The 14,564-nt window shown below is 41.3% G+C and overlaps 1 protein-coding gene across 2 annotated transcripts in view; it reads left to right on the forward strand.

Annotated features, from left to right (window-relative positions):
• Window positions 1-14,564, forward strand: part of FLNB (filamin B) — a 240,370-nt gene that overhangs the window by 102,533 nt on the left and 123,273 nt on the right. For both annotated transcript variants that reach the window (XM_088472690.1, XM_088472691.1), the window contains exons 4-6: window positions 410-557; window positions 10,551-10,669; window positions 13,871-13,948. In XM_088472690.1, coding sequence (XP_088328816.1) covers window positions 410-557; window positions 10,551-10,669; window positions 13,871-13,948 — 345 coding nt within the window. The remainder of the gene's footprint in view (window positions 1-409; window positions 558-10,550; window positions 10,670-13,870; window positions 13,949-14,564) is intronic.

Here is a 14,564-nt window from a genome sequence, read left to right on the forward strand (position 1 = left end):
TTGTGTCACTCCAAGTTCCGCTGTGCTTCCTATACAGATCCAGACTCGGTCGCACACAGATATACAAATGTTGCATTTGAAATGAATCCGTGCAGTCTCGTGAAGTAGTTGACTATTGAGGCTAAGTGTATGAGGGACAGATCTGTAATACAGATGGTGGGTGACTGCTCTTTGGTCACTTCATATAGGATTACATAGTAAACACTACAGGCATACCTTGTACATGCAAAGCGTACTATATGCACGTCCGGACAAAACTTCCATGGGTGACCTGATGTCTGGTGAGTCTTGCTAACTGCAGATGTGTACTTTTTTTTTTTTTTTTTTTACCGCATTAGTAAATAAGTTCCACAGTATAAGGGTAAGGAATAAGTACTTTTATAATAATAATAGATTTCCATGTTTTCAGGTGATCGCCCCAGAAGAGATCATTCACCCAGATGTAGATGAACACTCCGTCATGACCTACCTGTCCCAGTTCCCAAAAGCGAAACTGAAACCTGGAGCCCCTCTGAAGCCCAAACTGAACCCTAAAAAAGCCAGAGCCTACGGGCGAGGTAAAAGCTACACACTTGCTACCTATGGAATCTAATAAAGATAGGTTGCACCATCATCACCATCATCCTACATATTCACAGTGTTTGGTTCTTACATGAAGTAACGCTTGTTTAACCTGCAAATGCCTCTTTCTACAACTTCCTTTTATGTTAAGTTTCCCATCCTTCCTTGTTGGAGTATCCTTTGGCAATAATATGCCAATGAGAGGAAGGAGCCATGCAGCAGACGTTGGTTTAGTGGTATTTATTAAAACAAAGACTTCCTATATTACAGATGGGGTGGTGGCCACAGACCTGCACACTCCTTTATGGGGTAGCAGCCAACTTGGTAAATGAAAACCAATAGCTACTGGGAAGCATGCACCTGTCTTTCTACTGTACCTGTCTCCATTATTTGATGTGTAAATACAATCTGTGGGGGCGATTCCAATGTATTTTTGGTTGGGCTAATTAATGAGAGCCCCGTTTGATATTCAATTGTTCTGGCCGCTGATTAATTATTGCCCTCTTAGCCGCCTAAAAGACGAGGTTTAGCCGTCTAAAACGGCTAAACCCGTCTTAATTTCTGGTTAGGGCGCGCTATCTGCGGTTAGCACGCCCTAACCAGGGTGTTTCAGACACATTTCTGTTCACGCACTCCTGAGTGCGTGCAGAAATGCTGGCGCCGGCAGCTATCGCGCCCTGACAGAGCAACAATCGAATTGCTCTGTGGGCGTCTTAAAAAAAAAAGCCGCCGGCAGAACATTTGAATGTCCCCCACTGAATGTTAAGGGACTTTGGTAGAAATTCCAATAATACTTTTAAATATTCAGAGTTTTACAAATGGCCCAAAATGGCAAAATACTGGGGCACTGTTTTTTTTCCCGTTGTATCCTGAGAAGGTTAATGCCACTGTGTAGTGTAAACTAGTCTAGTATCTAATGTTACTGTTTGGGAAATGTAACAGAAATGAGTCCTCCAGTTGTTCAAAATGTAATAAGTCTATTATTAAGGCACGTGTGTAATGTATGTGGAGCTACTTCCTCATCCCGGGTTGTTTGTCTATGTAGTTGTGATGGGCCCACATGACAACATGGTGTGCTGCTATCTGCAGATACTAATAAATGCTTCTCGTGCTTGGTATACTAGCCAGACTGAACTAGGTGCTCTCTCTCCTTCTGCCCAGACAGGGATTGCACAGGGTTGGTCAATACCTCTATGCAATATAAAAGGCAATTTTATAATCCCCTTTTTATCCCTCCGAAACTATTTGTTATAAAGTTTATTAAACATGAATGGAATCTCGAGTTACAGCTTCTTCCTATAATCACAGCCCAAACCAGACCATTTTCAGGCTTGGTGCTAGCACACTTAAGGGGAAGATTTAGCAAATCTTCTAAAGCGGACAAGTGTAGAACTTGCCCATAGTAACCAATCAGCTCCTAGATATCATTTTTCTAGTACATTCTATGAATTGCTAGCTAGGAGTTGATTGTTTGCTGTGGGTGACCTCTTTTCTTGTACTCTTTAGAAGGTTTGATAAATCTCTCCTTCAGTGGGATAATATAACTCTGCTACAGCTCCCTGATTAGCAGAAACACTTTTTGTTCAATATTCTTTGCTAGTCATTTTGGACAGGAAACTGTAATAACAATAGTTGTTTTCTGATTTTATGTCACAATCTGCTACACCAATCTGTTCTTAAGACAAAAATGTTTCCCAAACGGTTTAGTATGGGAATGACACATTCTGATTCAATCATTCACACAGGCTTTGCAGACGGCATTTATGTGTAGTCATGGCAGTTATAATATTATTGTAGTGTTGTGTAAGTGCTCAAATTATCATCTTACAGTCATATTCAGAATTTTACTAATCCTGAGGTGTGAAAGTTGTGTGCTCCAGAGACCAAGGTGTGGTGAGGAAAAGGTGTGGAATGCCATTCGCACACCCGCTGTCGTCATACACTAATGGGAAAACCATTAAACCTGAGTAGAGGTAGCCCTGCTCATGAGTGCTTACAATCTGGAGAGGGTAATGATTACAAAATAGGCAATAAGGAGTCAGGAAAGCGTCTGGGAAGGCCCCAACAGGAGCAGCACCTGGTGGAGATAGGATAGGTTATAGTGAGGTAGGTGGAAGTTGAGAGAGCTTTTGAAAGATTGAAGGTTGGGGAAAGTCTGGTCAGACGGGGCTGGCAATCTATGGGATGAGGGCAGCAAGTACTGTATAGAATATAGGAGTGAGAGGTAGTATTCAGAGTGGAGACAAAGGACATGAGGGAGAGTATCTTGTGATTAGGTCAGAGATGTAAGAAGAGAGGTGTTGCTGGGGGATTTGAAACTGAATGTGTATCTTGAATTGGATTATGGAGGTATTGGGAGGACCGTGGGGCAATATATGAAACCTTTGAAAAATGGCAGTTAGGAACTGATTGGTTGGTACTTTATCTTTCAAACACAGGGGTCTATTTACTAAGCCTTGGATGGAGATAAGTGACTGGAAATAAAGTACTTACCAATCAGCTTCTAACTGCCATGTCAAAGGCTGTTTGCAAAATGACAGGAGCTGGTTGGCTGGTACTTGTCCACTCTATCTCCATCCAAGGCTTAGTAAATAGACCCTTCAGCCTGTAAAGTGGCAGTTATTAGCTGATTGGTATTTTGTCTCTCCACTTCATCCCTCTCCAAGGCTTGAAACATCTCCCCCTGTGTGTGGATTTTTCATGCTGCAGGTATGAATCTGCGAGAGAGACAGTTTTGTCTAATTTCACTGCTGCTCTCATTCCGATTTATTTTGACTTTAGCATAAACCACCTGAAGCACCGTAGGATGAGTATCCTCTGACCACAGTGATTTCCTCCGTGGATTGGACAGAGGAGGGAGTCTGTAAAGATGTATTTGAATGTATCTGTAAAGCATGTTGTCCTCTTTCCAGCAGTGCTTGTTTTACTGATCTCCTCATAGCCGTGTTTTGAAAATACAAGGGGGCATTCATTGCCAAAAAGGCATCAGGTTCGTCTTTTACAGAAAGTGTGGACTACAACCCTTTAACAGATACATCCTAGAAAACTGAAAACTATGTTCGGTAGCAGCTCGATTACAATTCATTCTGTAATCTGATTGCAAGCTCCTCAATCAAGTGCCTGCTTCCATTGCAGGCCAGGAGATCAGTCATTCTCAGCTGTAGTATCTCATTCTAATTCACATTATCCTTTTGTGGTTATGATGCTCATTTAAAGTCTGAAATTCTTGTCTAGAGCATTAGGTCATTTTTAGGTAACTGGTTTTGTGGCAGAACTTTGAATTAGGCAAAGCCGAATATAAATGTTTCAGTAAAGTTATTGTGTGTATAGAGTTGAGGAATCTTTAGTGAATATGTCTAGGTGGCAACTGTCCTGAATTTTCATACACAGTCGCAGTTTTTGAATAAGTTCTGTGCTTTTATTTTATTTCCTGAAAGTATCCTGCCTTTAGTGTTGTCCAACAGCAGCACAGAACTTTCCATATTTTACTTGTTTGTTTCAATTAAGCATCATTAATTTATTATCTTGTGTGCCATCTGCAATTTGATTGCGTTAAAGATGGATACTTTATTTGTGTACTAGTTTCATGCCGGTGGTCAGGTCACTTGGGGGTGGGGGGGGGGGTGTATAGTTTTGTGGGCTAGAGATGTATCAAGCCATAGTGAGAGAGAAAGTGGAGAGATATAAAGCCAATCAGCTTCTTCATGTTACAGGCTGTTTTTGAAAATTTAGGAGCTGATTGGTTAGTTATTTATCTCTCTCCAAGGATTGAGAAAATCTATATGGTACGGAAACCAGCGCTAAATGCTCACGGAAATCACAATAATAAATAAATTAATATAATGGACTAGGATAGGCTTTTTGCAGCTAAAAATCCAGATACTTTCTGAATTATTTTTTATTGAATTAAATGTAATACAATAAAAACATAGTGCATCAATAAATTCACATGTGGATATCAATAGAAAAGAACCAGTTGGAATGCAGATCTTGCAAATACTAGCAATTCCCAAATTATGTTTACTGGGATAGGACTCCCTCCTTGGTGTCCAAAGGATGATAATAAGAAGATTAAGAGATTACCAGTCTGTGGAATGTCCTCCAAAAGTTCCTTTTAGTATCATTTGTGCCATTCATAAGGTGTAATAAGATGGAAACATCCAGGTTCCTAATAGCACCGCAATCCTTGCCAGGGAGGTTACATGAAAAATCCAAAGTGCGTCCAGTAAATTGGAGAATTTTCAGGAATAGCCCTCACAACGCGTTTCGCTGGTGTATTATCCCCCAGCTTCCTCAGGAGTATAATTTTTTTTTTTTTCAATACATTTTTATTGAGACAATATGTATTACAACATCCAAAATAAACTCACATTGATCATTTTGTGAAGTACAACTTTCAAATTTATAAAAAAGTCTTCAATTTTATCCTTTACATTTATATTTCTATTTTGATAAACCATTACAAAATTATTGAGCCGGAGAGAGAGCGAACCAAATCTTTCTAAATGATATTAATAGGAATTATTATTAATATTATTGGAAAAATATTGTAGAACGTGTGTAAGATAGGAACGCACTTGCAAAAATGCCAATGGATAAGGGTTTATCATTGGGAAATTATTTGAGACTTCCGTGTATGTAAGCATACGTATCCTTCAACTGAAACCAGCAATTTCAAATTGATTATACCCGCCAGACGCCATAGTGTGAAAGGGTGAGCAGCCATGCCGTCAAGGAAACTAGGATTACGGATTAGTGGAAGGTGAAGAGTGTAGTAAGCATTTAATCCAGCCTTCTGTCGTAAAATTTGCCACATCTTTCGAGTTGTCATAGTAACGGATTTGATTTATATATTTCAGATATCTCTTGTTCATGTTGATGAAGAAAACTTATTAGATCACTTTCTAATAGGAAGCTTTGTTCCACTTGTACATTTGTATATATGGAGGACTGATGCAACCAATCACGTAAATGTCGCAAAAGTGCCACCTGATTATATACAGTTATATCTGGAAAATTTATTCCCCCATTACTTCTAGGTTGGCATAGTTTCCGTAAGGCTATTCTAGCTCTGCCACCCTTCCAAATAAATTGACGTATCAGCCTATTAATTTTAAGTGTGTCAGCTTTTGTTAAGAGAACAGGGAGAGGCTGCAAAGGATACATTAAACGGGGGATAGCCACCATCTTTAATAAATTAGCTCGTCCCAAAAATGATAAAGGAAGACGTTCCCACCCCCTAATATCCGCACTCAATCTATTTATCGCCCTTGTGATATTCAGTCTATAGAGATCATAGATATTGTGTGGTAATAATATTCCTAGATATGGTATGTATTGTTTAGACCATTGTACGGGATATTGAGAAGCCCACCTAGGAGGTCTAGCACAATTTTTAAAAGACATAGCTATTGACTTAGTCATATTTATGTATAGACCAGATATTTGACCAAAATGTTCTAATTTATGTAATAGAAGGGGCAAAGATTGTTCAGGATTACCTATATAAAGAAGAATATCATCCGCGAACGCATAGATTTTTAATTCTTGTCTGCCCACAGAGATACCCTTTAGTTCTCGCCAAGTCTGAAGAGTTCTAAGAAGAGGATCTAATGCCAAATTAAATAACAACGGTGAAAGAGGACAACCCTGACGGGTGCCCCTTTCCAGGTAAAAACGGGGACCTACTAAGCCATTGACTAACAATGATGTTGACGGATTAAAATAAAAATACCGTATCAGCTCAACAACATTTGTTCCAAAGGCTCTTCTCTCCAGCACCTCAAACAAGTATGGCCACAAGACCATATCAAAGGCTCTCTGAATATCCAAACTTAATAACATATTCTCAACTCCCGACGTTCCTTATAGCCTTTACTGCATGTTGCCCGTGCACGAACCCTGTTCGATGTTCTGTCACTATGTGAGGTAAGATAGTTTGGAGTCTTAACGCCATGATCTTAGCCAAAAGCTTAAAATCAACATTCAGGAGACTAATAGGCCTATAAGATGACATCAAATTTGGGTCTTTGTCCGGCTTTGGCAGCGGAATTGTATGCGCCTCATTAAAGGTATCATATGGTGTGTTGTTATCATGTATTGTTTTGTATAATTCTAACAATGTTGGGGATATGTGTGTTTGTAATATTCGATAGTATTCGCCAGAAAAGCCATCCGGCCCAGGGGATTTGCCAGCAGGGAGCAACGTTATGGCTTTATTAATTTCTTCCATAGTTATGCTACCCGCTAACGCCTCCCTCTGCTCCACTGTTAACTTTGGTAAAACGTCATCAGTAAGCAGGGTGGACTGAAGTGCCCCATCAATAGAGGCGGAACGAAACATCTCTTCAAAATAAGATTGAAATTGATTAACAATTTCTTTGGAATCAGTAATTATGTCTCCTGTAGTAGGATGTGTCAGTGTAGTAATTGTATGGCGTTGTCTGTAGGGTTTAGATAAATTTGCTAACAGTTTGCCTGCCTTGTTCCCCCAACGGTAATATTTGTTTTTAGTATATTCTATTGAATGTTTTGCCCTCAGGAGTATAGTTGAATGCATATGCGAGTTACTAGTGGGGTTTAAATACCCGTTCATTGATTGAAAATTGTAAACACATGCAATAGTTGCATACATAGTTAAAAAAACAAACGTCCATCAAAGCCGTCATTTTAACCCTAGGCAATCTTACTCACTCTTAAATCAAGCAAATGCTTCTCAGTATATCAAATATTGAAAGAAAAAAAGACAGAGACTTACATATACAGCTACGCCGTTTTCATGTAATTTACTATCTCACATTGTTGTTAACTGAGCCAGTCATGTGGTTGGATCTCACTAATAATCTTAAGTCCGAACACGTGACTATTCAGATAACGTGTTAAGATCGGCACCAATGAAAACGGGTGGGGGGGTGTATAGGACATCCCGATCATGTGATGCAGATTGTGATTACATTATCTCACGTAAGTAGTACTTACTATCAGTAACCAGTGCTGATAACATAGTTTTTATGACTGTACGTAAGCAACAATGTGGTCCAGGGTTCTAGAGGGATATTATGATCACGCGTTCTAGTCACGATCACACTATCTGATCGTAATTTACAACAAAACGGCGTAGCTGTATATGTAAGTCTCTGTCTTTTTTCTTTCAATATTTGATACACTGAGAAGCATTTACTTGATTTAAGAGTAAGATTGCCTAGGGTTAAAATGATGGCTTTGATGGACGTCTTTTTTTTTTTAACTATGTATGTAACTATTGCATGTGTTTAAAATTTTTCAATCAATGAACGGGTATTTAAACCCCACTAGTAACGCGCATATGCATTCACCTATACTCCTGTGGAAGCTGGGGGATAATACACCAGCGAAACGCGTTGAGAGGGCCATTCCTGCAAATTCTCCAACTTACTGGATGCACTTTGGACTTTTCATGTAACCTCCCTGGCAAAGATTGCGGTGCTAGTAGGAACCTGGATGTTTCCATCTTATTACACCTTATGAATGGCACAAAGGATGCTAAAAGGAACCTTTGGAGGATATTCCACAGACTGGTAATCTCTTACGCTGCTTATTATTAACCTTTGGACACCAAGGAGGGAGTCCTATCCCAGTACACATAATTTGGGAATTGCTAGTATTTGCAAGATCTGCATTCCAACTGGTTCTTTTCTATTAATATCCACATGTGAATTTATTGATGCACTATGTGTAATGTTTTTAGTGTATTACTTTCTGAATTTGTTTTATTGAATTAAATGTATCTGGATTTTTAGCTGCAAACCGTCTATCCTAGTCCATTATATTAATTTATTTTATTATTGTGATTTCTGTGAGCATCTAGCGCTGGTTCCCGTAACATATATATTTTCTCACTATTTCTGTGGGGACTGACGATCCCTTTACCAGCTGCTTGACTGGCAGCGCGTCAGTACTATTATATAATTTATTATTGTTTTTTTTTTCTCTCCAAGGATTGATGCATCTCCCCCTATGTCTTTATACAATGTAGTTGAATTGTATTATGGTCAAATTTTTTTGTCAGTTTCATTAGTTTTAGGGTCCCCTATTATACATGCTACATTTATGTGTTCAGGTGCAAAACAACAAAGTGTAGGGTAGGGTAGTGCGACCTGTGCCATGGCACAGGGCATGGGTCGCTGTTTGAGCCTGTCAATTTTCTGTTTATTATTATTCTCACTTGTAGCTTCTAAGTTCATCCCCAGCATCTCCTGGCCTCCCCTGTCTCTTCCCTGGCCCTTCCCCATGAGTACATTCCCCTTTATTGGGTACGTTATGTCCCTTTTTGAAAAATGTGGGGGCGCCAATGCTCTTTCTAGCACAGGGCACCAAAAAGTCTAGTTACAGCTCTGGCCCTCGGCCGGGAATTGTTTGGAGAAGTAGGAAAGTGTGAATAGGACCCATTCCCCAGGTAAAAGACCCATCAGAGAATAGTGATATTATGCTACAGAATTATTGCTAATGATTTATTTTAAGTCTCTAAAATTTATCAGATTTTTAATGAGTCATCTGTGGGAATCTACTAATTGTGTAGGAATATAAGCATTGAATGAGTGTTTTATTGGAGTCATTAGTAGTCTGGGCAATAGATCACTTAGCTGGTGGGTGCAAGTCCAAAACCATACTGGTAGGTTAATTGGTTGCTGACGCAGTGGACATTAAAGTGTGTGTGTGTGTGTGGTACAGAGTGTAATTTCTGAGGGACAGCGCTGTGTAATATAGTAACGTTATATAAATAAATTATAACAATGATGATCTAAATAACACAATAGCTTTGTAGAACTAGTTATAGGACTTGTTGCCTAACTTGTCTTTGAATTTTAATGTGCCCATTAAGTCATCAAAAACAACTTTCACTAACTACATACTGTACATGTTAATTTTCCCTGGTTTCTGGGTCATGTTGGATCATTGGGCAGGTAGACATTATGTAGTTCTTCCAGCAAATCATAAAGCTATCAGATCACCTGTAATAAACATGAAACTGGTTTATATTGTTGTTCTTACCAGCAACCTATGTTTAGGCTTTTTTTTATATACAATAAATGTTCCATGTAAATCCATTACTGATGCGACTCATTCTCAATTTGCTAGTTAGCAGAGTTTCAACTTAAAAAAAAAAAAAAAAAAGCTTTATTTAAATCCGTTCCCTAGCAAGGCATGTTTTCCAGGTCTCTCTCTGAATTGTGATCAGTCACTGGTGGTGATAATTAAGACATTTGTGCTGCTGAAATGAGATGTGGACTATATTGTCTGACAACAGGCTTTAAAGCTGTAGCATGTGAAATGCAGCGTGGCAGCCCCACCCTACATAATGCCTCCACTTAGCGTAGGCTAGAAGAGGATTATGTTGGAGAAAATTCTGGAAAATAAGAAATCTTATGTCTGTAAATGACTAATCTACAGAATAGGTCCGCTGATACGAGATGGAATAATGATGTTCAACTTGCTTGTATAAATATCGTTTTTAATTGTGGTTTAGGATTATAATTGTCGTACCTGCTTCTCCTCTTGTACTATGGTTTGTGTTAGGGCGATAAGTGAAGCAGGCCAGTGATTATAATAGTCGTACTTGCTTCTCCTCTTGTACTATGGTTTGTGTTAGGGCGATAAGTGAAGCAGGTCAGTGATTATAATAGTCGTACTTGCTTCTCCTCTTGCACTATGGTTTGTGTTAGGGCGACAAGTGAAGCAGGCCAGTGATTATTATAGTCGTACCTGCTTCTCCTCTTGTACTATGGTTTGTGTTAGGGCGACAAGTGAAGCAGGCCAGTGATTATAATAGTCGTACTTGCTTCTCCTCTTGTACTGTGGTTTGTGTTAGGGCGACAAGTGAAGCAGGCCAGTGATTATTATTGTCGTACCTGCTTCTCCTCTTGTACTGTGGTTTGTGTTAGGGTGATAAGTGAAGCAGGCCAGTGATTTGTGTTTTAAAAGTTTTATGTCTTAATATTTTTTTTTTTCAGGTGTGGACCCAACTGGGAACATGGTGAAAAGACCAGCACCGTTCACTGTGGAGACCATTAGTGCTGGGCAAGGGGAGGTTCTGGTCTTTGTGGAGGACCCTGAAGGAATACGGGAAGAGGTTTGTGTTCTTTGTTTACCAAATAAGATTCAGTTGACCATTATAATATGGTCTCTGGGAGCGTGTGCTCTTTCTTACCCCCTTAAATATCATGGGTTTGTATTCATCAAAGCTTGGAGAGAGGGAAAATGAAGAGAGACAAAGTACCAACCAATCAGCTCCTAAATGTCACTTTACAGGATGTGTTTGAAAAATGATAGGAGTTAATTGGTTGGTACTTTCTCTTTCACAATTGTATCGCTCTCCGAGCTTTGATGAATTCCCCCCCTTAGTGATTAATAGAAAGAGGCTGAACGATTGATTTTTGTTTTTGTATTGTCTGACAGATCTTGGCTCCCCTCTGTAGTGCATGACTTTAGGAGAGGAGGAGTGATTAGGGCCTATCATGTGCCGCCACAGGGGGTGTGATTAGCACGGCGACGCTGTGACTACTGAAATGGGAGTATGACCTGCGGTGTGGGGGCATGGTCTGTGCCGTGGGGTGTGGCTACCCGCATGGAGGGCATGGTTACCTGCCTGCCTGCCTTCAACTACCTCAATCTCCCTCCCCATTTTGCTTATATGGAGCATAAACCGCCGCCTGTTAGATTTTTAACCATTGAATAAAAAATAAGTTAAAAAAACACAAACTATGGTTATTATTGTCGCTGCCGGGGGTGGAGCCTTGCACGGCCACTGACAGGCTGCTGTAGCAGCAAAAAAAATGTTTCCCATCTACAGCTTTAAAGTCATAGATGCTGTGGGCCTATCTTGATGGGGGGCCTGCAGTTGCAGCGCCATCGCCCCATTGTTAATCCGGCCCTGGCTTGGTGTCATACACTTAAGAGAAGGACATGTCCCTGTGCCAGCTCTACACTCAAAGTGAAAAGTGAGGGCTGGATAGCACCAGGCCCAGAGAGAGTGGGGTACAAAGGGGTCACTTGTACCAGGCCCCAAGATTCCAAAGGGCCTCAGCGCCTCGGGAATCTCGGGAGCCCAGTTCATGTGTCCCCCTTGCCTCTGCTGCTGGCTGGCTGCTGTAAGCTGGGTAGTGGCAGAGAGAGGGAGGCCTGGCCGGCAGCACACATGACACGCCGCTTGATCGGAGAGGAGCCGGGCAGAAGAAGGGGGTGGGGGGCGGGTTAAGGACACAGGGGCTGGGAATGAGGCTGAGACACAGAGGGGGCTGGGGAATGGGACTGAGGACACACAGGCTGGGGAATGAGGCTGAAACGCAAAGGGGCTGGGCAATGAGGCTGAGACACAGAACGGCTGGGGAGACATGGGCTGGGGAATGAGACTTGGGAGACACTGGGTGGGGAATGAGGCTGAGAGACACAGGGTGGAGAATGAAGCTGAGAGATACGGGGGGAGATAATGATGCTTAGAGACACAGGGGAGATGTGTGGATGGCTGGAAACGGAGAGACACGGGAATGAGGCTGGAGACGGGGATGGCGCTGGAGCGACAAAGGCGAGGATAAGGCTGTAGAGACAAGGGTTGAGGCTGGTGCAATATAGGCGAGCATAAGGCTAAGAGATGTAGTTGGGGATGAGACTGGAGAGACACACGGGATAAGCTAATGGCCGACCTGCATGTAACTACTGGGAGGGGATAGCGTGCCTCAGAAACATGAGTGTGCCGGGCCCCAAGATTTCTGTTGCTGGACCTGGACCTGGATTGCACCTGATGACAAGGTGGGTAAAACACCCAATGGAATGAGGGGGAAGCACTACATGGCTTTCCATTCATATCCTCCTGCCCAATGTTTGCTGTGGAGTAATGTAGTATTTGTTGGGTTGCATGGATGAAAATAATTACAGTAACTGTTCAGTGTATTCTAGTTTTCCAATGTTAAGATATATTTCCCAAACTGCTCTGAAATGAAAAGCACGTCAGTGATGAGAAAGACAATACTTCCCAATGCTGGCACATTAGTAAACAACACTGCAACATTTCATCATGGAATAGTGATAAGTGTACTGCCATGGACCAGAAGAACAATGATTCTGTATTCAGGAAGTGTTTGATTACTTGCGGATCCATGCAGCATGGGGTTGGCACTTCAAGGAATGGTCGTGTTGCTAGGGATCTAGAAAAGGGAGTTATGTGACCCTTCCGTTAACCTCTCTGTGGGTGTTAAAAAAACAATGCAGTTATAAGCTTGGAAGAAACCTAGTACTGTGTCTTCACTTTAAGAGCTCATTAAAATCGCAATTCTTAATCAGTCTCCAAGCTCAACTTTCCCATAGACATCTGTTGTTTCTTCCTGGTGGGTGATGTATCAAGCCTTGGAGAGAGATAAAGTATCACCCAATCAGCTCCTATCACTTTACAGACCATGTTTGAAAAATGACAGTTACAAGCTGATTGGGTAGTACTTTGTCTCTCTCCACTCATTGGCGTTACCAAGGTCATTGACACTCGGTGCGGTAAACAGCCCTCCAGCACGGAAATAGAACGTGGCCACACTGAAGAGGGTGTGGCTTCATGAGAAGCCTGTATCTTCTTCAATCCGGGGGCATGCCTTCTTGGGAAGCTCCTGTTTACATACCCAGGGGGGTGTGCCCAGCAGTCCTGGAGACTGTGCCTGCACTGCCGGCTCCTCCTAAGTGAAAGGAGCCAAGCGGTGCACGATAATGTTACAGTGCAGCACCCAGCTCACTGTCACTGTGGATGAGTCAGCATTTTGGTGTCACATCCTGGGAGCGTGACACTCTGGTGCAGTTCTCACCCCACTAGTGATGTCTGTGTGTCCACTTTATCTCTCTCCAAACCTTGATACCTCTCCCCCTGAGTGATGACACTTCTGGAAGCTGTTGATCTTGTCGGAAAGCAAAAGCTTGCTAGAAAGTAAGATATTGTGTGTGTGTGTGCACGCACAGACCCTTTCACTTACAGTATAGTCTGAACTGTTGGCATCAAATCATGTTTAATTAACTTTAAGAGCTCATTGAATGCTTAAAATGAATGCCCCTCTGGTCTGTTAATTATAATGCCCAGTATAGTGATATCTGATATGGGCAGCACCTGTTCCCTGTGTTCTCCACGTTAGTGGTCCTGATGCGGTAAAAGGCGTGCTAACAGAGTGATGGCAGTATGGTTGGTATGACTATATTGTTGCTGTGCTCGAAATCCAGTAGCTATGAGTTACTCTGAATATTTTTGGTATTCAAAGTATGCCAGGTACCTGCTTCACTAAGTATTTCTCTCTTTACCAAGGCCAAGGTCACACCCAACAACGACAAGAACAAGACGTTCTCTGCGGAGTATGTACCTAAAGTGACCGGGATCCATAAGGTAAATGAATTGTTAAACATTGTAAAACTAATGAGGGGGAGGGCAAAACACATATTGCATTATAAACTACTCCCCACAAATATTACACTACACTGAGCAGGCTGCATGCCAACTGACTAGCAGCTTTATCTGGGTAATTTTTATTTATATAAGTAACAGTAAGATGTTCTGCAAGTTTGATCGACTTGATAGTGCTGCAAATCTATGGGACCACGAGATGCACAGTAATAAATAATATGCCCACGAGACGCACATCGATAAATAATATGCCCACGAGACGCACATTGATAAATATGCCCGTGAGACGCACAGCAATAAATAATATGCCCACGAGATGCACAGTGATAAATAAAATGCACACGAGACGCACAGTGATATGTCCACGAGATACACAGCGATAATTATTATGCCCACAAGATGCACAGCGATAATTATTATGCCCACAAGATGCACAGCGATAATTATTATGCCCACAAGATGCACAGCGATTAATAATGGTGCTAAACTTTAAAGGATTTTTCATATTCCAATCCCGACAGCTTCACTTTAAAGCAACATTATACTGAAGTGCTACTTATCACAATAACATTATTTGTAGACCTAATTAACACAGTGT

Source organism: Taudactylus pleione, unplaced genomic scaffold, assembly GCF_031769625.1.
Source record: "Taudactylus pleione unplaced genomic scaffold, aTauple2 ptg000128l, whole genome shotgun sequence".
In the NCBI taxonomy this organism is placed as follows: domain Eukaryota; kingdom Metazoa; phylum Chordata; class Amphibia; order Anura; family Myobatrachidae; genus Taudactylus; species Taudactylus pleione.